Raw genomic sequence first — 24,723 nt, 5'->3', positions numbered from 1 at the left:
TATCATCTTCTGACCCCTATAACTTTTTTATTTTTCCGTGTATGGGGCGGTATGAGGGCTTATTTTTTGCGCCGTGATCTGAAGTTTTTAGCGGAACCATTTTTGTATTGATCGGACTTTTTGATCGTTTTTATTCATTTTTTCATGATATAAAAAGTGACCAAAAATACACTATTTTTATATATACTAATTTTTTTGCGTGTACGCCATTGACTGTGCGGTTTAATTAATTATATATTTATAATTCGGACATTTCCACACGCGGTGATACCGTATATGTTTATTTTTATTTACACTGTTTGTTTTTTTCTATGGGAAAAGGGGGGGGGGTGATTCAAACTTTTATTAGGGAAGGGGTTAAATGATCTTCATTAACACTTTTTTTTTGCAGTGTTATAGCTCCCATAGGGACCTATAACACTGCACACACTGATCATTGTTATCCCATAGGGACCTATAACACTGCACACACTGATCATTGTTATCCCATAGGGACCTATAACACTGCACACACTGATCATTGTTATCCCATAGGGACCTATAACACTGCACACACTGATCATTGTTATCCCATAGGGACCTATAACACTGCACACACTGATCATTGTTATCCCATAGGGACCTATAACACTGCACACACTGATCATTGTTATCCCATAGGGACCTATAACACTGCACACACTGATCTTTTACATTGATCACTGGTTTCTCATAGGAAACCAGTGATCAATGATTCTACCGCTTGACTGCTCATGCCTGGATCTCCTGCACTGAGCAGTCATTCGGCGATCGGACACCAGAAGGCAAGGTAGGAGACCCTCCTCGTGTCTCACAGCTGTTCGGGAGGGCGCGATTTCGGCTATGACATCCCGAACAGCCCCCTGAGATAAGCGGCAATGATTACTTTCACTTTAGATGCGGCGTTCAACTTTGAACGCCGCGTCTAAAGGGTTAATAGCGCGCGGCACCGCGATCCTTGCCGCACGCTATTAGCCTTGGGTCCCGTGGCCCCGCGTTATAGAAAGGGAAAGGACTCAGGACGTACCGGTACATCCTTGGTCCTTAAGAGGTTAATGTACGCGGCCAATCTGCCACGGTTAGTAAGTGCCATCTCATTCACTACAGTGCAGTGTTAGGACTTATGTTCAATCTCCAATTCCGCATCAGATGTTCTGCTACAGAACTTCTCTAGTGTGAACTGAGCAGCAGAATCCCATTGATATCAATACAAGTCTGCAGCAAGCAGAACCCATGCAGAATTTCCTAGTGGATTTCCTTAGTGTCAACAAGCTTTAAAGGGGTACTCCGGTGCTAAGACATCTTATCCCCTATACAAAGGATAGGGGATAAGATGCCTGATCGCGGGGGTCCCGCCGCTGGGGACCCCCGTGATCTTGGACGCAGCACCCCGTTACCATCAGTCCCAGGAGCTGTCACACCCCCTCCCATAGGCTTGCATTGAGGGGGCGGAGCATGACGTCACACGGGGGCGGGGCCGTGATGTCACAATGCTCCGGCCCCGTGATTGCCAGTCACCAGACCTGGAGTGAACATGCTCTGGAGACTGATTGTAACGGGGTGCTGCGTGCAAGATCACGGGGGTCCCCAGTGGCGGGACCCCCGCGATCAGGCATCTTATCCCCTATTCTTTGGATAGGGGAGAAGATGTCTTAGTGCTGGAGTACCCCTTTAAACTTCAGAGATGTGGTAAAGCTCACCGACCTGTCACCGTCACATGGTAGAAGACTGAATCCTGCCCAGCATCACAGACAAACTCTCCAGAGTCTTCTGGTCTGGCAGCCGAAATGATTAACCTCCGTTCCCTCCCGTGTGACTCCATTCTGATATTGTCCGTCTCCTGGATCTCAGCGCCATCTTTGTACCAATGCACAGGGGCGTTCTCTCTGGAGACCTCACAGCTCAGCACCACGCTCTCACCACTCGTGGACTTGTGCTCTCCATCATCACTAGTGTTCACTATTTTCACCAGGGGTTCTAAGAAAGAAAGACAAGACTAAGAGGGGGGGGTACAAAACCAATAGCAGAGGGAACACCGGGATCCAGATTATGGTACATGTAGTGATTATAATGACATCGTAAATCTGGACATAACATAAGGATAGTTCTTAAAATTTTTGTCCAATTTTTTAAAGCCCATTTTCAAATATCCTATTAGCGAGTTATGGGGGTACTCCGGCCCTAAGACATCTTATCCCCTATCCAAAGGATAAGGGGATAAGATGTCTGTCCATGGGGGTCCCGCCGATGGGGACAACCGCGATCTTGCATTCGGCTGCCAGCTCACAAAATGCCGGGTGCCGACCACGGAGCCGGAGTGTCGTGACGTCACGACTCCGCCCTTGTGACGTCAGGCTCTGCCCCCGTTATGCAAGTCTATGGGAGGGGGCGTGACGGACGTCACGCCCCCTCCCATAGACTTGCATAGCGGGGGCGGGGTGTGACGTCACACGGGGGCGGAGTCGTGACGTCACGACACTCCGGCTCCGTGGTCGGCACCCGGCATTTTGTGAGCTGGCAGCGCGGCGTGCAGCTCAAAGAGGTGGGTGCCTAATGCAAGATTGCAGGGGACAGTTATCTTATCCCCTATCTTTTGGATAAGGGATAAGATGTCTTAGGGCCGGAGTACTCCTCTTAAAGGGGTACTCCGGTGAAAAACATTTTTTTACATTTTTTTTTTTTAAATCAACTGGTGCCAGAAAGTTAAACAGATTTGTAAATGACTTCAATTAAAAAAAGCTTAATCCTTCCTGTACTTATTAGCTGCTGAATACTACAGAGGAAATTCTTTTCCGTTTGAAACACAGTGCTCTCTGCTGACATTTTAGGAACTGTCCAGGGTAAAAGGAAATCCCCATAGCAAACATATGCTGTTCTGGAAAGTTCATAAAATGGACAGAGATGTCAGCAGAGAGCACTGTGGTCATGATGTCAGCAGACAGTTCTGTGTTTCAAAAAGAAAAGAATTTCCGCTGTTGTATACAGCAGCTAATAAGTACAGGAAGGATTAAGATTTTTTTTTATAGAAGTCATTTACAAATCTGTTTAACATTCTGGCATCAGTTGATTAAAAAAAATAATAATAATAATAATAACTTTTTCACCGGAGTGCCCCTTTAATAGTGACCTGGGGTTATTTATGGAGAGCAGAACATGTCTTTATACGTTCCATCATTCAGGTAATGGGTCAATGTGGTGACTTGAGCCGGACCCAGTTGTCTCACCCACCACCCCCTCCATTCCTTCATTGTATCCATCATAATACCTAATCGCCCGGCTATTTGTATCAGGCACTATTTATATCTCTGGCCTCCGTCCAGACTCGTAGACATTGGAATGAGTTCATTGTTATAGGAAGACAGAGGTGCGAACGCTCTGGAACTCGTCACTGACCTGTCACCGTCACATTGTAGAAGACTGAGTCATCTCCAGTGTCGCAGACAAACTCTCCCGAGTCCTCCGGTTTGGCGCACGCAATAACCAATCTATGATGTTTCCCATCTGATTCTATCCTGATGTTCTGGCTCTCATCCACTTCCACCCCATCCCGGTACCAGCGCACACGGGCGTTCTCCCTGGACACCTCACAGCTCAGTACCAGGGGCTCTCCGCTCACACATTTATGTTCCGTATCATCACTGGTGTTTATAATCTTCACTGGAGGCTCTGTGGGGAGTAAGATGGAAAAGTATATACATAAAGAACATTGCACATGGATGATATAACCATTAACAGAAATCTGACACCCCCAGAAGAAGTGTTCATGAGAAACCCGTGTCGGTGTGTTCTTGGTCTGTGTGGCATTTTATGCATTTAGTACTGATTTTTGTCTTTTTGAGCTTTTGCTTTTAAGAGCATTGATTGTTGTATTTTTCTAATCAACAGGTGCTAGAAAGTTAAACAGATTTTTAAATTACTTCTATTTCAAATTTATCAGCTGCTCTATGCTTTAGAGGAAGTTGTGTAGTTCTTTTCAGTCTGGCCACAGTGCTCTCTGCTGCCACCTCTGTCCGTGTCAGAGCTGTCTGGAGCCGGATAGGTTTACTATGCGCATTTGCTCCTACTCTGGACAGTTCCTGACACAAACAGAGGTGTCAGCAGAGAGCACTGTGGTCAGACTGGAAAGAACTACACAACTTCCTGTGGAGCATACAGGAGCTGATAAGTACTGGAATGATTAAGATTTTATATAGAAGTAATTTACAAATCTGTATCACTTTCTGGCACCAGCTGATTTGAAAACATTTGTTTTCCACAATAGTGCCCCTTTAAAGGGGTCCTCCGCTGCTCAGCATTTGGAACAAACTGTTCCGAAAGCTGTAGCCGGCACCCTGGGAGTTCGTGACATCATCGCCCCGCCCGTCATGATGTCACGCCCCGCCCCCTCAATGTAAGTCTATGGGAGGGGGCGTGACAGCCTATAGACTTGCATTGAGGGGGCTGGGCATGACATCACAAGGGGGCAGGGCTATGACGTCATGAGCTCCCAACGCCGGCTCCAGCGTTCAGAACAGTTTGTTCCAAACACTGAGCAGCGGAGGACCCCTTTAAGCATGTTGTACTTTATTTCACCACAGTGCTCTCTATCCTTCCAGTACTTATTAGCTGCTGAATACTACAGAGGAAATTATTTTCTTCTTGGAACACAGAGCTCTCTGCTGACATCACGAGCACAGTGCTCTCTGCTGACATCTCTGTCCATTTTAGGAACTGTCCAGAGCAGCATATGTTTTCTATGGTGATTTTCTCCTACTCTGGACAGTTCTTAAAATGGACAGAGATGTCAGCAGAGAGCACTGTGGTCATGATGTAAGCAGAGAACTCTGTGTTCCAAAAAGAAAATAATTTCCTCTGTAGTATTCAGCAGCTAATAAGTACTGGAAGGATTAAGATTTTTTTTTAATAGAAGTAATTTACAAATCTGTTTAACTTTCTGGCACCAATTGATAAATAAATAAAAAAAATACAAATTTCCACCAGAGTACCCCTTTAACAATCCCCCCCTGCTGCTGGCTGAGTGAGTGATTTGGATTCTGGTTGTCTAATTTAGGCAGACCGTCGCCCCCCATCAAGAGGGCGCTCTAGGCGGCTGCCTATTTTGCCTATAGGCATAGCCGGCCCTGCTCATGGTGTACCGCCGTGTTGTTCTTTTCATGACATTTCAGCCGCCTTGTCTTTTACTCACCCGAAATGGAGACATTGAAGAAGACTGAGTCCTCTCCGGCGTTACAGCCGTACTCTCCAGCATCTTCTGGTTTAGCACCTGTAATAACCAATCTACGATGTCTCCCGTCCAGCTCAAACCTGACGTTCTCGTTCTCCTCCACTTCCACCCCATCCCGGTACCAGCGCACACGGGCGTTCTCCCTGGACACCTCACAGCTCAGCACCAGGGGCTCTCCGCTCACACACTTGTGTTCGGTGTTATCACTGGTGTTTATGATCTTCACTGGAGGTTCTGGAAACAAACGGAAAAAAAAAGCCCCACGTTTCATCATTTTGTACTAATACAGTGGTCCCTCAACATACGATGGTAATCCGTTCCAAATGGACCATCGTTTGTTGAAACCATCGTATGTTGAGGGATCCGTGCAATGTAAAGTATAGGACAGTGGTCTACAACCTGCGGACCTCCAGATGTTGCAAAACTACAACACCCAGCATGCCCGGACAGCCAACGGCTGTCCGGGCATGCTGGGAGTTGTAGTTTTGCAACATCTGGAGGTCCGCAGGTTGAAGACCACTGGTATTGGAGATTATACTCAAGTGTCCCTGCCGCTCCGGACCGTCACCGCTGCCCTGGATGTCGCCTTCCATCGCTGTCGCCGCGTCCCCGAGGTGTCCCCGACGCTCCAGCAAGGCCTCTGCTTCCCCGGCATCCTCGCTCTCCGTTGCCGCCATCACGTCGCTACGTACGCCGCTCCTATTGGATGACAGGACGGCGTGCGTAGCGACATGATGACGACGATGAAGAGCGCCGACAATGCAGGGGATCCCGAAGAGGACGCGCCGGAGCCCCGAGGAAAGGTAAGTGATTGTCAGCACAGGGAACGGGGCACCGTAAACGGCTATCCGGTGGCAGCTGAAGCAGTCTGCGCTGCCTGATAGCCGTTTATGCGATGGCCCCGACATACAAAAGTATCGTATGTTGATGCTGCCTTCAAAATGCGAAGGTCTCTGAGAGGCCATCGTATCTTGAAATGATCGTATGTCGGGGCCATCGTAGGTCGGGGGGGGGGGGGGGTCACTGTAGTAACAACAGCAGTAATAATTTAGAGAATATTCATTGGCATGTAATTAAAGGAGCACTCCCCCCCCCCAAATCATGTGACCCACAAGTGCTGTTCCGCTTCTCTCTCCCCCCATTAATTATCAGCCCATCGGGGAACTAATCACATGTCACCCGCAAGCGCTGCCCTCCTCGTCCTCCTGCTTGTTGTGGTCCGCCGGCGCTGGAGCTCTGTACTGTACTCTGTATCCCTATGTCCGGGCTGCAAAAGATAAACAAAATAAACTTTAACTCCCCTCCCGTTGGTCCGGTACTGGCCTCACCTGCTTCCTGGGGATGGGAACGTCGGCGAGCCATCAGCCTATCACTGGCCGCAGCAATGTTCCACCTCGGCCAGTGATAGGTTGAGCCCACTGTCATGTAAGAAGCCGTCCAGAGCTCCTTCCATGACAATGCGCTCAACCTATCACTGGCCGAGGTGGAACATTGCTGCGGCCAGTGATAGGCTGATGGCTCGCCGACGTTCCCATCCCCAGGAAGCAGGTGAGGCCGGTACCGGACCAACGGGAGGGGAGTTAAAGTTTATTTTGTTTATCTTTTGCAGCCAGGGCACAGCGTACGGTACAAAGTTCCAACGACGGCGGCCGCAACAAACAGGAGGATGAGGAGGGCAGCGCTTGCGGGTGACATGTGATTAGTTCCACGATGGGGACAGCGCAGTGATTGGCTGATAATTAATTGGGGGGGGGAGGGCCCCGATGTGGGGACAGCGCAGCGTTGGGTTGATAATTCGTTCATTCCTGAGGGGGAGGGGCCCAACCGGTATTGCGGTATGGGGAAAAATTGATATCGTGCAGGACAAAAATGTCGGTATTCGGTATGAACCGGTATATATACCGCCCAGCACTAATCTCCGCCTCTCCCATAGAGATACATGGAGGGGGCATGTCGGCCACGGCCGGGGCCCCGTATAGGAGATTTAGGAGGGTCCCAGCGTTCAGACCCCCGCGGTCAGACACTTATAAGTGTCTAACACTGAAGGCTACGGTATGATGGATCATAAGGGGCCAACTGAATATTAAATATTTTCACAAAAGCTCGATGTCCAAAAACACCAAATTAACAATGAGTAATGTGTAATTGATCCAAGAGACTGTCAATTGTCTATATTATGGTGAAAAGTGTCTAAATGCAGCCCACCCCCACGGCAGATATGTGACCAAAGGACGGAATTACAGTGGTTCTTACCAGACACGGTGACGGTGAAGCTGGTGCTGTCATTGCCCAGGTGACAGGTGTAGGTGCCGCTATCTAATGGGTCCAATGATGAGATAAGAAGCCGCCTCATTCTGCCATCTGACTGGAGGGAGAAGCGTCCTCCGGCCTCCACTTCTTGGCCATCCTTCATCCAGCGCACTTTAGCCCCTGAGCTGGGTGTCTGGCAGCTGAGGCACAAGGGTTGTCCGGCATCCTGTGTCCTGTTAGACGGTTCTCCAGAGGCCGGGGCTATGCTGGACCCCCTGACTAAAGTAAAGAGATACGTCATGTGGCAGATAATGTCATGTTCAGATTGCCTTTACGCTCTTGGTAACGCCATGCTGTTGCGTTACCACTTGTGGGAGAAGACATTAGCTTTCTAGGTTTCCCACCAAATGGTCTTTCTGCTGCCAATATGATGATAGACACATTCAGACGATGACTGGAGTAGTAACTCGACCACAAAGAAGCATCCCAGTGACGGCCAGCTGTAGATGTGGTGTCCCAGTACCAATAGCTGTACCGTGGCTTTGGACTGTCTCGGGCAGCTTGGCAGCACAGGGTGTTGGGCCAACCAGAGTTCTGTTGTTGGATTATTTATGTGTATTATAATGTCAGAGAATATATTTTTCTTACATTCATTCTGTTCTCTGTGTGGTGGCCCAGTACAGGAGTTGCACCCCTGTACCCTTGCTGCTTGTCATATACCTTTAAATACTGTTGTCGTGCATTGTAAACAAGGAAGGCACCAGTGACCATGTGACCTACAGGGTGACCTATGGGACCCCTCCAGAGTCTCCCCATATAAACCCTGGGTGGAGTAAGTTCAGTCTCTTGCTCTTGGTCTCTTGAGTGCTGAGTGCAGTGAGATCAAGTCCCGAGAGAGTGTCTGGTGTCCTGAGGAGGCCTAAAGTCTACCACGCAGCCACGGATCCACAAGTCCACTGACCCACAGGTGAACGTCAAAACCTGGTAAGCTACAATCGGGGTGAAGTCTGTCTAGTCAGTCCCAGTCAAGTCAGCGTGGTCCTGCATCAATTTGTCCTCATCCACTACAAGTCCCAGTGAGCCCTAAAGTCCCTGAACTCACTGGTCCCCTCCTTGAGCCTGGCTAAGCTGTATAGACTGTTACACCTGTCTAATTCAGTAAAGCTGCCGTTGTTCCGTAACTTGGTGTCAGAGTCATTATTTGCCCCTGTGCCTAGCCCAGGATCCAGCGGTATACCTTTGGGTGGTGAAGAGGTTAAACCATGCCCTGGCGTCACGAACACAAGTGGTTAATGCCATCTGCCCCTAGAGTAATTCCATCTGCCCTCATAACACCCTCACCACATATGTATATATGTTTGATATATTATTGTGCCTTTAAGGGTGCTACCCATGAGACCCTGCAGTGAACCCCATGTGACCCTGCCTACCAATGAGAACCCCAAAAGTCTCCCCTACATAGTGAGGTGCAGGGGAAGAGTTAGTCAGTCCACTGTTAGTTAACCCTAGTGTGGCTCCTGAGCAACAGGTTAGCTCAGGTGTGCTGTGTGTCGTGTGCTCTGAGGCCTACTACAAATCTAATCTCTCGACTGGTCATCCTGCAAGGATCACACGCAAGGAGGAAATTCATGCCTCACCAGAACAGTCTCCAGTACCTTGATAGGACACTAGCAACCAGGATTCAATCTTCTGTCCCACAAGTCAGTTTGGTGTAAGCACCACAAGTCTCAACAAGGCTCTCAAGGGGTTACGCTGCACTCACATCAAAGGCCAGGTGTATGTGTATTACCATCTGCACCAGCTCAGTAAAGACAGTTATCCATAACCAGATGTCGGTGTGTTCTTTTACAGCCCGTGTCTGGCCCAGGAGAAGCTGTCTCCAATCTCGGACCATGTATAGGATAACAGTGCCCTGGCGTCATGAAATGATCAGGTATTTCCACCAACACCACCCTGTGTCACCACAACACTTTTGGTCGTCACAAGCAGGATAGTTGCTGTTCGTGAGCCGATGCCACAAACATAACACTGGTAGCTGTGGTATTATAAGGTTTGTTAGTAGTAAAATATGTATTGAAAGTCCTGAAGGACTATATAACTGGATTTCTTACATTACACATATATTTTCTTGCATGCATACACTGAGTTTCTTACAGCATGCTAAGTGTTAACGATTGCTAAATTGTCTAGCATTGCATTTGCAGAATCAGTACACATGTCCAGCTCTTATCCAATGATGCGGGAGTTGTCCTGCTCCACCCCCTAGCCCAGGATTGGAGGTAGAAACCTTTAGTTGGGAGACTGCAATAGTGAATAGTGTTGCTCGCAAATATTCACAATGCGAATTGTATTCGCGAATATCGCATATTCGTGAATTTGCGAATATAGCACTATATATTCGCAATCACGAATATTCGTTTTTTGTTTTTTTTCACAGTACACATCACAGTGATCATCCCTCTCTGCTTCCAGCTTGTGTGGTGTAAAGAAGGCTCTAATACTACTGTGTATGACTGGCGTATGAATTTTCGCATATGCTAATTTTTGCATATGCGTATTTTCGTTTATGCGAAAATATAAAGCGAATTTAGCGAATATGCGAATTTAGCGAATATATGATGAATGTTTGTCCATATATTCGCAAAATATCGTGAATTCGAATATGGCCTATGCCGCTCAACACTAATAGTGAATAAAGTCAAGCACACCTCAAACCTCAAACAAGTAGGCAACAATATTTTAGTCCTGTTAACAAGGAAAATCAACAGCTGTTATGCTTAGCAAGTCCCCACTGCAAGGATATAAATGGCTAAAGAAGCCACAGAAAGACAGACAGAAGCAGGGGTAGCTTTGAAGGTAAGATATTTAACCCCTTAACGACGCAGGACGTATATTTACTATTTGAATCACCCCCCTTTTCCCATAAAAAAAATAACAGTGTAAAAAAATAAAAATAAACATATGTGGTATCGCCGCGTGCGTAAATGTCCGAACTATAAAAATATATCATTAATTAAGCCGTACGGTCAATGGCGTACACGCAAAAAAATTCCAAAGTCCAAAAAAGCGTATTTTGGTCACTTTTTATACCATTAAAAAAATGAATAAAAAGTGATCAAAAAGTCCGATCAAAACAAAAATCATACCGATAAAAACTTCAAATCACGGCGTAAAAAATGAGTCCTCATACCGCCCCGTACGTGGAAAAATAAAAAAGTTATAGGGGTCAGAAGATGACATTTTTCAACGTATATATTTTCCTGTATGTAGTTATGATTTTTTCAAGAAGTCCGACAAAATCAAACCTATGTAAGTAGGGGATCATTTTAACCGTATGGACCTACAGAATAAAGATAAGGTGTAATTTTTACCGAAATATGCACTGCGTAGAAACAGAAGCCCCCAAAAGTTACAAAATGGCGTTTTTTTTTTTCGATTTTGTCGCACAATGATTTTTTTTTCCGTTTCGCCGTGCATTTTTGGGTAAAATGACTAATGTCACTGCAAAGTAGAATTGGCGACGCAAAAAATAAGCCATAATATGGATTTTTAGGTGGAAAATTGAAAGGGTTATGATTTTTAAAAGGTAAGGAGGAAAAAACGAAAGTGCAAAAACGGAAAAACCCTGAGTCCTTAAGGGGTTAAAGGGGCACTCTCATTAAAACTCATTCTTGCTATTGCACTCTTTATGGTAATAAAAAATTAATTCTAATGTACTTTGTTTAAAAAAAAAAATACATTTTCTATGTTTTATTTATCAGAGCTCATCTCACACTGAACTGCTCTGTGTAGCAGAGTGAGGGAGGAAGTTCTCCCCTGTAGGCTTCAGATGATGTCACTCCTGCTGGGGAACGCCCCTTCCCAATCTGACTGAGCAGAAAATACATATAAGCCCTGGGTGGAGCCTCTGCTCTCTCTCTTGTATGCTGAGTTGCAGTGAGGTCACGTCCTACATGTGTGTCTGGAGTCCAGAAGAGGCCTAAAGTCAGTCAAGCAGATTCTCAAGTCCATTGCCCCACAGGTCAAGTCAAAGCCTGGTAAGCTACAGAAGGTGTGAAGTCAGTCATAGTCTGTCATAGTCAAGTCAGTCCAAGTCATCCTGTCTCAAGTCAGCGTGGTCTGCATCCAAATTGTCCAAGTCCACTATAAGTCCCAGCAATCCCTAAGGTCTCTGAAGTCACTGGTCACCTCCGTGGGCCTAGCCAAGCTGTATAGACTGTTACATCTGTCTGACATAGTAAAGCTGCCGTTGTTCCGTAATTTGACGTCATAGTCATTATTTGCCCCCGTGCGTAGCCCAGGATCCAGCGGTATACCTTCGGGTGGTGTAGAGGATAAACCCCGCCCTGGCGTCACGAACACAAGGGGTTAGTCCCATCTGCCCCAAGGGTAATTCCATCTTCCCTGCATCAAACCATGATCCTATTTTATATTTCTCCTTATCCAGGGCTGTAGGAGGACTAATTTTTGTGCCCCGATTTGTAGTTTTGTAGAGTACCATTTTTGTTTTGATGTGGCTTTGTTAATCGCTATTTTTATTCGAGAGTTGCAGTAAGTTACTAACTACAACTCCCAGCATGCCCTGATACAGCCTGTGGCTCAGCAGCTACCCCAAACGACAACTACAACTCCCAGAATGTGGGACTATATAGTAGTATATAGTGTAGGTCAGTGTTTCCCAACCAGGGGTGCCTCCAGCTGTTGCAAAACTACAACTCCCAGCATGTTGGACTATATAGTAGTATATAGTGTAGGTCAGTGTTTCCCAACCAGGGGTGCCTCCAGCTGTTGCAGAATTAAAACTCCCAGCATGTTGGACTATATAGTAGTATATAGAGTAGGTCAGTGTTTCCCAACCAGGGGTGCCTCCAGCTGTTGCAGAACTACAACTCCCAGCATGCCCGGACAGCCAACGGCTGTCCGGACATGCTGGGAGTTGTAGTTCTGCAACAGCTGGAGGCACCCCTGGTTGGGAAACACTGGTATAGTTTATGGTGCAACATTCCGGGAGTTGGATTTGTTGGATAAAGACCGGCCATTGCATTGCTGGTATTTTTAATATATAAATACTGCCTGTTGCCAGGTGGCCCCCTAATCGTGACCCTCCCTTGTATGGAGAAATAGAAACTGCAATAACAAGGGGTTAAAGGGGTATTCCAGTATAATACAGTGGTCCCTCAACATATGATATTAATTGGTTCCAGGAGAACCATCATATGTTGAAACCATCATATGTCGAGTACATATGTCTATGTAAAAATGGTAATTGGTTCTGGGGCCTCGGAACCATTGTATGTTGAATACTTATCTCTATGGGAAACTGCTAATTGGTTCTGGGATGACCATTGTATGTGGAGTGTATGGGGAGTGTTTAACAAACCAGGGTGCCTCCAGCTGTTGCATAACTACAACTCCCAGCATGCATGTACAGCCATTGACTGTCTGGGCATGCTGAGAGTTATAGTTTTGCAACAGCTGGAGGCACACTGATAGGGTGACATTGATGTATGGGGTGTATAGTGTGTATATGTATTGTATGTGATGTGTGACATCGCATACAGTACTGTACAGTTCTTTAAATACCTTCAGGGGGGACAGAATGTCCTCCATTACCATCCTGCCGACTACAGCTCTATAGGAAAGGAAGGGGAGGGCAGCCAGCAGCTCATTGGATGCCTGCAGCAAGATGCTGCAGGCTATTGGCTATGGCGGCACTGGGGGGGGCGGGGCTTACACGGAGCTCACAGTGGAAGCCTCTATGAGTTAGCAGGACAGCATGTGAGTAACAGGAGGCAGAACGGGGCACACGGGGCACATTATACAACTATCTGTCAGTTGCTGAAGTTGTCAGCGCTGTCAGATAGCTGTTTGTACGATGGACCCGACACACAGCAGCATCATATGTCGATGCTGCCTTCAACATACGATGGGCTCTGAGAGGCCATCATATGTTGAAATGATCATATGTCGGGGCCATCATAAGTCGGGGGGTCACTGTATAATTTTTTTTATATTATGCAGGGGCAAGGTAAAAATGAAAAAAGAAGCCATATTTATTTACCCTGGTCCCCCTCAAGCTCCCATTCCTGCAATTTCCAGTCCTCTGCTGGTCACCGCTCAATAAAGACATGCCTGCTCAGCCAATCAGTGAGCTGGGACTCCGCTGCGGCCAGTGATTGGCTAAACAGGCAGGTCCTGATGAAATGGTTTATTTAGAACAAGCAATGAGCAGTGACCATAAGGAGACCAGAAACCATGGAAGGGGAGCGGCTGGGGACCGGGATTGGTAAGTACAATTTTTTTTACATTTACCGGCATAATATAAACACTCTGGAGCACAAAACTGATACAATGGGTGAAATAGTTAAAGGGGTACTCTACTGGAAAACATAATTTTTTTATTTTTTCTTAAATCAACAGTTAAACAGATTTGTAAATTACCTCTTTTTAAAAATCCTAACCCTTCCAGTACTTATCAGCTGCTGTATAGTGTTAAGCGGCATAGGCCATATTCGAATTCGCAATATTTCGCGAATATATGGACGAATATTCGTCATATATTCGCAAAATTCAAAATTTTCGCTGCCTTTTTTTTTTTACTATGTGCCATAAAATTTGAATGCATTCACAATAAAATTTGCATGCGCATTCACAATAAAATTCGCATGCGCATTCACCATAAAATTTGCATGCGCATTCACCATAAAATTTGCATGCGCATTCACCATAAAATTCGCATGCGCATTCAACATAAAATTTGCATGCACATTCACCATAAAATTTGCATGCGCATTCACCATAAAAATTTGCATGCACATTCGCCATAAAATTCGCATGCACATTCACAATAAAATTTGCATGCACATTCACCGTAAAAATTTGCATGCACATTCGCCATAAAATTTGCATGCACATTCACCATAAAATTCGCATGCACATTCACAATAAAATTTACATGCACATTCACCATAATATTTGCATGCACATTCACAATAAAATTTGCATGCGCATTCACCATACAATTCGCATTTGCATTCACCATAAAATTTGCATGCGCAATATCGCGTGGTAAAAGAGCTAAAAGAAGGGAGGGATCAATATTCGCAAAAATTTGCATATGCGAAAATTTGCATATGTGAATTTTCGGACGGCCGCCAGTCTGACACAGTAACTAGTATTGGAGCCTTGTTTACACCACAAGCTGGAAGCAGGGAGGGAGGAGATCACTGTGATGTGTTCTGTGAAAAAAAATATGAATATTCGTAATTGCAAATATCTAGCGCTATATTCGTGAATTTGCAAATATGCGATATTCGAATATTCGCGCCCAATACTATGCAGTATGATAAGTACTGGAAGGATTAAGATTTTTGAAATAGAAGTAATTTACAAATCTGTTTAACTCTCTGGCACCAGTTGATTTACAAAAATGTTTTTCAGGGGAGTACCCCCTTAAAAGCTGTTTAAACAAAAAAAGGCCTTTGTTGCCCCTAGCAACCATGTGATTGTTTTGTGTTTGAGGATGTTCCTTTATGGGAGAACACACTTTCCTAATACGGGGCCAAAGGTATTAAAATTGAATCCATGACTCAAAAATGGAAGCGCTCAGTGGTAAGAGACGGAGAAGGCGATCGAGCTGTGTTGATTCGCTGAACATACGGAGAAGCATTTGGTTATCTCATTAGTCAGACATGTAACGTTCCAGCGCCACGTGGGATTTCGCTAATCCAACAATATTCATAGAAGAGGTGGCTCAGCATGGCAAGATGTCTTCAAAGCTACCTCCAATTAACCTCTTCAATGCCAAGAGCTCCCAAGTAAAACAGACGTGTACAGAACAAAGCCGCATTACTTTTAGCTCTTAAAGTGACACTCCGCCTATTTATCGCCATATCGTACTTCGCTCCAATACTGTGTGCTGGATCATTACTAAATATATCATTGTAACCGCTGGAGCTTCACGATCTGATACAAAGGACCGAATCCCCTGCATCGACTTTATGGCCGACATTTATCATTGTCTATAGACTGTTTTTTGTGTCTGGAAAAGGCGAAAAAAAGGCGCAAGAAGGGTTTATTTGCGCCTTTTTTGCGCCTTTTTGTTTACACATTTCTGCTGATTTTGAGTTGCAATCCACTGATTTTGGTAATACACATGATATGGACGGGTTTTATGAACTGCGCCTTTTTTGTGAAAAGGCGCAAAAAGGCGCAAAGTCACTCAAAAGTCTCTAAAACTACACCAGCCCAGACTTAGCTTTTTGTTGTATGTGAAGAGAGAAATTTCAGAAAATCTTTACCTGCACAAAATTTATCAAATGCTCTGTGACCATTTAAAGGGGTACTCCGGTGGAAAACTTTTTTTTTTTTTTTTAAATCAACTGGAGCCAGAAAGTTAAACAGATTTGTAAATTACTTCTATAAAAAAAAATCTTAATTCTTCCAGTACTTATTAGCTGCTGAATACTACAGAGGAAATTATTTTCTATTTGGAACACAAAGCTCTCTGCTGACATCACGAGCACAGTGCCCTCTGCTGACATCTCTGTCCATTTTAAGAACTGTCCAGAGTAGGAGAAAATCCCCATAGAAAACATATGATGCTCTGGACAGTTCCTAAAATGGACAGAGGTGTCAGCAGAGAACACTCTGCTCGCGATGTCAGCAGAGAGCACTGTGTTCCAAAAAGAAAAGAATTTCCTCTGTAGTATTCAGCAGCTCATAAGTACTGGAAGGATTAAGATTTTTTAATACAAGTGATTTACAAATCTGTTTAACTTTCCGGCACCAGTTTATAAAAAAAAAAAAAAGTTTTCCACCGGAGTACCCCTTTAATAAATTTGGTGTTACTACACATTACCAACACACAAAAAAAGGTGTAGAAAAATGCTTCACTTACACCTACAATGATAAATGCCGGCCTATGGATCAAATATATAAAGGGGTATTCCAGGAAAAAACTTTTTTTTTTATATCAACTGGCTCCAGAAGGTTAAACAGATTTGTAAATTAATTCTATTAAAAAAAAATCTTAATCCTTCCAATAATTATCAGCTGCTGAAGTTGAGTTGTTGTTGTTTTCTGTCTGGCAACAGTGCTCTCTGCTGACATCTCTGCTTGTCTCGGGAACTGCACAGAGCAGAAGAGGTTTGCTATGGGGATTTGCATCCTACTCTGGACAGTTCCCGAGACAGGTGTCATCAGAGAGCACTTAGACAGAAAAGAACAACTCAACTTCAGCAGCTCATAAGTACTGAAAGGATTAAAAAAAAAATTAATAGAAGTAATTTACAAATCTGTTTAACTTTCTGGAGCCAGTTGATATATAGTTTTTTCCGGGATAACCCCTTTAAGGCCTTCTCTGGGGATCTGCCCTTAAAATGACCTCTTATGCATTCTATCATAATTGTACGGTGGAGGTACATGGCAGTATGGAGCAGGCTCAGATGTCCATTCCATATACAGATAGCAGTCAACAGCTGCAGTCAATAACCATGGTCAATTTAAAGGGGTACTCCACCCTTGTTTTTTAATCAACTGGTGCCAGATAGTTAAACAGATTTGTAAATGTCTTCTATTTAAAATTCTTAATCTTTCCAGTACTTATCAGCTGCTGTATGATCCACAGGAAGTTCTTAATTTTTTATTTTTTTTTTAAATCTCCTTTCTGTCTGACCACTCTGCTCTCTGCTGACACCTCTGTCCATTTTAGGAACTGTCCAGAGTAGGAACAAATCCCCATAGAAAACCTCTCCTGCTCCGAACAGTTCCTGAGACAGACAGAGGTGTCAGCAGAGAACACTGTGGTCAGAAAGAAAAGAAATTCAAAACGAAAAGAACTTCTTCTGTAGTATACAGCAGCTGATAAGTACTGGAAGATTTTTATATAGAGGTCATTTACAAATCTGTATAAAACTTTCTGGCATCAGTTGATGAAAAAAAAATTTTTCCAGCTCCAGCGGAGTACCCCTTTAAGGGGTATTCCTATCTCCAGTAGTAATTCGGTATTCAAAGGATAGGGAATAACATGCTAATTGGTGGGGGGGGAGTCCAACGATCACAAAAATGGAGGCAAATTATACCCCGTAAATCAGTGGTCTTCAACCTGCGGACCTCCAGATGTTGCAAAACTACAACTCCCAGCATGCCCGGACAGCCAACGGCTGTCCGGGCATGCTGGGAGTTGTAGTTTTGCAACATCTGGAGGTCCGCAGGTTGGAGACCACTGCCCTTAAATGGGCACTGTCACCAACTTTATTTTTTGATATGTTGTAGTACTTATGTACAACAACATATCTCTAATATACTTTTATTTTTATTTTTTTAATTAAAATGCTTTAATCGGCCACTAGGGGTCTCCCTCCTAGTGGCCGGCTGCAGCCTGGCGTGACGTCACGCCTGAAAAAGGACTGATGCGGCCGGGCATCAGTCCTTTTTCATTCAGCCTGCGCTCGCTCCCTGCCTGTCAATCAGACAGGCACGGAGCGAGCGCATTGGCTCCCCGGCCACTGGCTGGGAGGCCACTCCTCCCGCACATCGCCGCCGCCGCCTCGTCGCCGCCGCTGTCCCTGCACGCCCACTGCCGGACTCTGCAGTAAGTGTAATGAGGGAACGGGGTATGCGGGAGGGGGGTTTGTGATGGAGGGAACGGGGTATGGCGCGGGGGGGAGAGAGACGGAGGGGACGGGCTAGCGCCGCATGTAACTAACTAATAGTTTATCTACACAGGGTGCCTCCAGCTGTTTCAATACTACAACTCCCAGCATGCCCTGACAGCCAATAGATGTCAGGGCAAGCTGGGAGTTGTAGTGATGAAACAGCTGGAGGCACCCTGTGTAGATGAACTAAGGGCGGAAGTGTCGGCCCCAGCAGGCATCAGTGACGTGGTGCCTGCTGGGGAAGTCTGCCTGGTAGTGAGCACACTGCCAGGCAGACAAAAAGCATTTTTAATATATAAAAAAAAAAACTAAAAGCAGGGAGGGGGTTAGGGATAGATTGGCAATAGGCAGGGACAGAAAAAAAAATAGGATGGTGGGAGCTACTCTTTAATGAATAGAGCATAGCGCACATCCACAACAGGAGCTCTTTTCCCTCTTTATGGGAAAAATTTATTGGCGAGTTGTTGTTTTGTTTTTAATTAAGTAATTTGTATCGTAAAATGTTCACATTTTCCCCCAAAACAAAAACAAATAGAAAACAAAACAATCGCTGGCCAAAATGTCGGTCAGCCCCATATTGTAATTGTCTCATTGGTGTTTCCTACCTTTCACTCGAAGATGACAGGAGGACTCCGAAAGCCCAGCGTGGAACTGTATAATACCGCCATCTTTCTGCGTGACCCCGACCATCACCAATACATGGGTCCTTCCAAAACTTTTCACAACCGTTCTATGATCCTCGGAAAGTATGTGACCATCGCGGGTCCAACCGACCTGCTCCACTTCACTTTCTGTCTCAGCGCAAAACGCTGCATTTCCACCTTCCGCCACCTCCAGACGCCGAGGCAGTTTCTTCACAATGGGCCCTAAAAGAGAAACACTGTACTCTGAGCATAGGCGGGTATACTACAATACAAAAGGCAAGAAATCTGCCTATGAAAGGATAGCATTACACCTGCTTTACTGTTTTTGCAGCACTTTTTAGCTGCTTTTTGTTGCCCATGTGGTTTTGCTTCACCCCACTGTCAGAGATGTCACCTAACACAGCTTATATAGATATGGCCGAAAAAGACTACTAACTTAGGCCTATATATGAACACATGACAAACTAAGGGCACCATGTTGGAAACCAAGTTTGCCCATCATTTCCTTAAAGCGTACCCGTCAGATCCAACAAAAATATTTTTTTTAAATATATCACTCAGTACCTAATCCTGACCATGTACATCTAATGTTTATTTGTCTAGCACCTTTATTTATTTTTTTATTACACGTTTAATTTAGCTCACTAGTCTGAATTCCTCTTAAAGGGAGGGGGCGTGGCCTCACTGTGCAGGTCTCCGCCCCCTCCCTCAGTATGCTGTCTGCTCACATCTCCCCTAGCATTAGGAAAACTACAACTCCCAGCTTGTCCTCACTGACAGTAGCGGGACACAAGCTGACAGTGGGAGGATTTTTCCTGCACTCACAGCTGTCAATCAAGGAAGTGTGTCCATGATGCATGGACACAGCAGGACTAGTATGTGTCCAAGCAGGCAGGGGGGGCAGTTGTTTGACTGGCTTTTTCAGTAAGAAATATTAAACATTTTCTAATTAAAGTAATTGCAAAACCTATCGATTTTGCATGCTTAACAACATATCAGAAGTTTTTGTATCTGACAGTGTCCATTTAAATAGGGCACATATAATTACTGGTGAGTAGCAGCAGCCCAAAGGGGAGCTTAGGCCCATTATTAGCCTGGGCCCCTGATGGCAGTACTACTATGCTGTCATGCTGGTAGACCTGTATTTGCAGTTTTCAGCTCCCACAATGCACTGCTCTCTGCTAACAGGGAACCATTAGAATTCTAAATCTGATTTGAACATGAATGGAGGAGAAAACATCATGTTACTCAAAATCAGGATTTTATATGTAGAGTTTAAAGGGGTACTCCGGTGAAAACCTTTTTTCTTTTAAATCAACTGGTGGCAGAAAGTTAAACATATTTGTAAATTACTTCTATTAAAAAATCTTAATCCTTCCAGTACTTATTAGCTGCTGAATGTTACAGAGGAAATTCCTTTCTTTTTGGAACACTGATGACATCACGAGCACAGTGCTCTCTGCTGACATCGCTGTCCATTTTAGCAACCATGCATAGCAAATGGATAGCAAATGTATGCTAAGGGCAGCATGGTGGCTTAGTGGTTCGCACTGCTGCAGAGAGGACTGTGCTCGTGATGTCATCAGAGAGCATTCCAAAAAGAAAAGAATTTCCTCTGTAGTATTCAGCAGCTAATAAGTACAGGAAGGATTAAGATTTTTTTAATAGAAGTAATTTACAAATTTTCTGCCACCAGTTGATTTAAAAGAAAAAAGCTTTTCACCGGAGTACCCCTTTAACTAGAAATTGTGACAAATAAATTAGGTAGACTTGGACCTCACCTCTTACAGCAAGCTCTGCAATACTCTGGGCCCCTCTATGAGTCTGGCACACGTAGACCCCATCATCATCTGTCCGAGCGCCCCGGATTATCAGTCGTCTGAGGGTACCATGTTCCTCTATAAGATGTCGCTTTCCTGGATGAAGCCTCTGATCCTCCAGGTACCATGATGTGCGGGTCCCTTCTGGGACTGAACACTCCAAAATGGCATCCTGCCCCTCCCTCACCGCCATGTCTCTCAGCGGAGCTGGAAAGCGATCACCTACCTCTGAAGAGAAGAGAAAGCATGGGTCATAAAGGTCAATGACAGAACAATACCAATCACTTTCATTCTACATTTGATCATCCAGACATGCTAGTAAGTAGGGATGGGCGGTATGACCACATATGTGTATCACTGTATTTTTGTAACTTATGGTGGTTCCACTATATATAACGGTATTTCTTTCACCCCCCCCCCCCTCCCCCGAAATCATGTGGCCCGCGAGCGCTGTTCTGCACCCCCCCCCCCAAATCATGTTACCAGCCAGCGCTGTTCTGCTCCCCCCAAATTAATTATCAGCCCAGCGGGGTACTACTCACATATGTCACCCGCAAGCTCTGCCCTCCTCCTCTTTGTTGGGGGCCGCCGGCGCTGGAACTCTATACTGTACGGCAGTGGTCTCCAACCTGCGGACCTCCAGCTGTTGCAAAACTACAACTCCCAGCATGCCCGGACAGCCAACGGCTGTCCGGGCCTGCTGGGAGTTGTAGTTTTGCAACAGCTGGAGGTCCGCAGGTTTGAGACCACTGCTGTACGCTGTATCCCTATGCCCGGGCTGCAAAAGATAAAGAAAATAAACTTTAACTTACCTACGTCAGCCGCACGCTGTTCCTTGGGACTGGAACGTCGGACAGCCGTCAGCCTATCACCGGCCGGAGCGATGTCCCGCCCCGGCCAGCGATAGGCTGAGCCCACTGTCATGTCGGCCAGAGCTCCTTACATGACAGTGGGCTCAGCCTATCACTGGCCGGGGCGGGACATCGCTATGGCCGGTGATAGGCTGAAGGCGGTCCGACGTTCCCGTCCCCAGCGTGAGGCCGACGTAGGTAAGTTACAGTTTATTTTCTGTATCTTTTGCAGCCCGGGCATAGGGATACAGCGTACAGCAGTGGTCTCCAACCTGCGGACCTCCAGCTGTTGCAAAACTACAATTCCCAGCATGCCCGGACAGCCGTTGGCTGTCCGGGCATGCTGGGAGTTGTAGTTTTGCAACATCTGGAGGTCCGCAGGTTGGAGACCACTGGCGTACAATATAGAGTTCCATCGCCGGCAGACCCCAACAAAGAGGAGGAGGGCAGTGCTTGCGGGTGACATATGTGAGTAGTACCCCGATGGGCTGATCATTAATTGGGAGGAGCAGAACAGTGCTGGCGGTCACATGATTTGGTGGGGGGGAGTAGAACAGCGCTGGCGGGTCACGTATGATTAGTTTCCCGATGTGGGGACAGTGCTGCGCTGGGCTGATCATTCATTCTAAAGGGGGAGGAATCCAACCGGTATTGCGGTATGGGAAAAATTTATATCGTGCAGCCCAAAAATTTCGGTATTCGGTATGAACCGGTATACCGCCCAGCCCTACTAGTAAGCTATTAAAAAGGGGATCCCGATGCATTCCCTGATGTGTTTCTAGTCGACCCATTGACTTAACGGGCTGAACAAAGTCTAATTGTTAAAGGGGTACTCCGGTGAAAACCTTTTTTCTTTTAAATCAACTGGTGGCAGAAAGTTAAACATATTTGTAAATTACTTCTATTAAAAAATCTTAATCCTTCCTGTACTTATTAGCTGCTGAATACTACAGAGGAAATTCTTTTCTTTTTGGAATGCTCTCTGATGACATCACGAGCACAGTTCTCTCTGCTGACGTAATTATAATAATAATAATGCTTTATTTATTGTTGTCCTTAGTGGAGTTTGAACCCAAGTCCCCAGCACTGTAAGGCAGCAGTGCTAACCACTGAGCCACCATGCTGCCCTTAGCATACATCTGCTATGCATGGTTGCTAAAATGGACAGAGATGTCAGCAGAGAGCACTGTGCTTGTGATGTCATCAGTGTTCCAAAAAGAAAGGAATTTCCTCTGTAGCATTCAGCAGCTAATAAGTACTGGAAGGATTAAGATTTTTTAATAGAAGTAATTTACAAATATGTTTAACTTTCTGCCACCAGTTGATTTAAAAGAAAAAAGGTTTTCACCGGAGTACCCCTTTAAGTAGGTCGGTCCATTCCCCAAACATATCCTGTTTGTGTGTGGGACTCAAAAATGCAGTCTACCACACCTTCAAAGAAACAGGATACATTCCGGAAATGGACCAAATGTGGACAATTAGTCTACATTTGGCCCATTAAGGTCAATGGGTCTGCTGGGCAATTGTCAGTCTATACTGACATGCTCCCAGCAGGCTGACTGATTCCGATGTATGGCCCAAAGGGTGATGTGAACAAATATTTGGCTATTTTCAGTGTGGAACTGCAAGATAATGTGGAATCTTAAAGGCTAAATGCACAAATCTTTAAAAAAAAATATGTGAGAAATTAAATAATTGGAATAATTGATATCCTATACTGATAAAGGGTTGTGTTTATTTTTTCAACTATATTTTTTTCTATTCCACCAATGCATAAAGCAGCTTTGCAAATGATTTTATATAGACACCACCTATGCAGACCTGTGTGTCTCCATGGTAACAGACTACAAACAAACCCGATGTAGTCTGATCCTGCAGCCCTGTGTTACTCAGCCCCCTCGGCCCCCTCCCAATAGTAGGAAATGAGGCAAATGTAAAAGAGTAAAAGGAATTGTACATGCTGTGGTAAAATTAAAATTTTGAGCATTTCCAACTTGTCCTTTTGAGCACTGCATTGGGCAGCGCAAATAATATGAATGAGATGTCACTTAACCAATCATACAATGGACGGATCATTCATGTCCAGTCAGTCCTACAATGGGACATAACATTGTCCCTTTGTTAGTGATATAACTTGCTAACAGGCCAGTTTTTGAGAGGTCAATTACAACCAATATGGATGCCCTTGAAAGAACAAAAATGGCCACCTCAACAAAACCGAAAAATGTTCCTGTGACTTTTGGTGGCAAGTTATTTTTAGGTGTAATTGCTTTTATTAATAACATATCCCTAAGATGTGGCATCAATCATGTCTGACTTGCAGCGGATCGACCAAAGTGATCTTTGCTGATCAATAAATTGAAGTGGGCAACCATTGACCCCCTACTAATATACTATCAATATAATTTCTATGACAGACTCATTTAAGGGATACTATGGCACTTTCAGATATTCTTCGGGGCAGGAAAACAAAATTTGACCAATAGGGGTCCAACCTCAAAGACCCTCCCCCCCCCCCACCCCCCCCCCCCATCAATCAGGTGAGCACCTTTATTTCTTCCCAGGCTCCATGCCTGGTACTACAACTCATTCCATCCACTTGACTTTTCTATATCCATACCCTATTGACATTCTCTGTTAAGTTCTTGGACTGGCAAAAACATTGGCCACTATGTTTAGGTTACACGGCCCATCAAATAGCAATATTTACCAGTCACCAGACGCCACATGACCATTTTGTGCCATTTTTGCATCACTCAGTGTCGGAGTTGCATTTCGTTGCACATGACTATGAATGTCTTTGAATACCACTATCAAGTTCTGATACACATATTTAGTAGGGGTCCAGAAGACCAGACGGGCGATGGGTGAATGGCACTGTGGATGGCAGAGAAACCAGTGGCCAAGCTTTACCGTCAATGTAGAAGTTGTTGGCTACTATTATAGTTCTTTACACCATCTTTAATCTTTGTGGCTCTATGTAACGTAGGTCATCAAGTTGGTTGGTGCCCTGTGCAGTACCCTCTATGAATGCCCCTTCCCTAATACTGTGTCGTATGGTGCCCAAATAATACAATCATACATTAATCATGTAGCTGTGTCCCGTGCACATACATTTCCATGGGATTAGGCATCAAGAGGGAGATTCATTAAAACCTGTTTAAAGGAAAAGCTGACCAGTTGCCCATAGCAACCAATCAGATTGCTTCTTTCATTTTGAAAAGGGCCTGTGAAAAATGAAAAAAGCGATCTGATTGG

At 45.1% G+C, this 24,723-nt stretch overlaps 1 protein-coding gene across 3 annotated transcripts in view; it reads right to left on the bottom strand.

The window, feature by feature from the left end:
• OBSL1 (obscurin like cytoskeletal adaptor 1) overlaps positions 1-24,723 on the bottom strand; it is a 102,052-nt gene that overhangs the window by 56,554 nt on the left and 20,775 nt on the right. For all 3 annotated transcript variants that reach the window (XM_056535879.1, XM_056535880.1, XM_056535881.1), the window contains exons 3-8: positions 20,576-20,842; positions 18,756-19,016; positions 7,496-7,771; positions 5,204-5,476; positions 3,412-3,684; positions 1,723-1,995 (exon numbers count right to left, since the gene is read on the bottom strand). In XM_056535879.1, the coding sequence (XP_056391854.1) occupies positions 1,723-1,995; positions 3,412-3,684; positions 5,204-5,476; positions 7,496-7,771; positions 18,756-19,016; positions 20,576-20,842 (1,623 nt within the window). The remainder of the gene's footprint in view (positions 1-1,722; positions 1,996-3,411; positions 3,685-5,203; positions 5,477-7,495; positions 7,772-18,755; positions 19,017-20,575; positions 20,843-24,723) is intronic.

This window comes from Hyla sarda, chromosome 8 (assembly GCF_029499605.1).
Source record: "Hyla sarda isolate aHylSar1 chromosome 8, aHylSar1.hap1, whole genome shotgun sequence".
Classification (NCBI taxonomy): Eukaryota; Metazoa; Chordata; class Amphibia; order Anura; family Hylidae; genus Hyla; species Hyla sarda.
The sequence above is the reverse complement of the archived record's forward strand: the minus strand, read 5'-3'. Positions and strand labels throughout refer to the sequence as shown.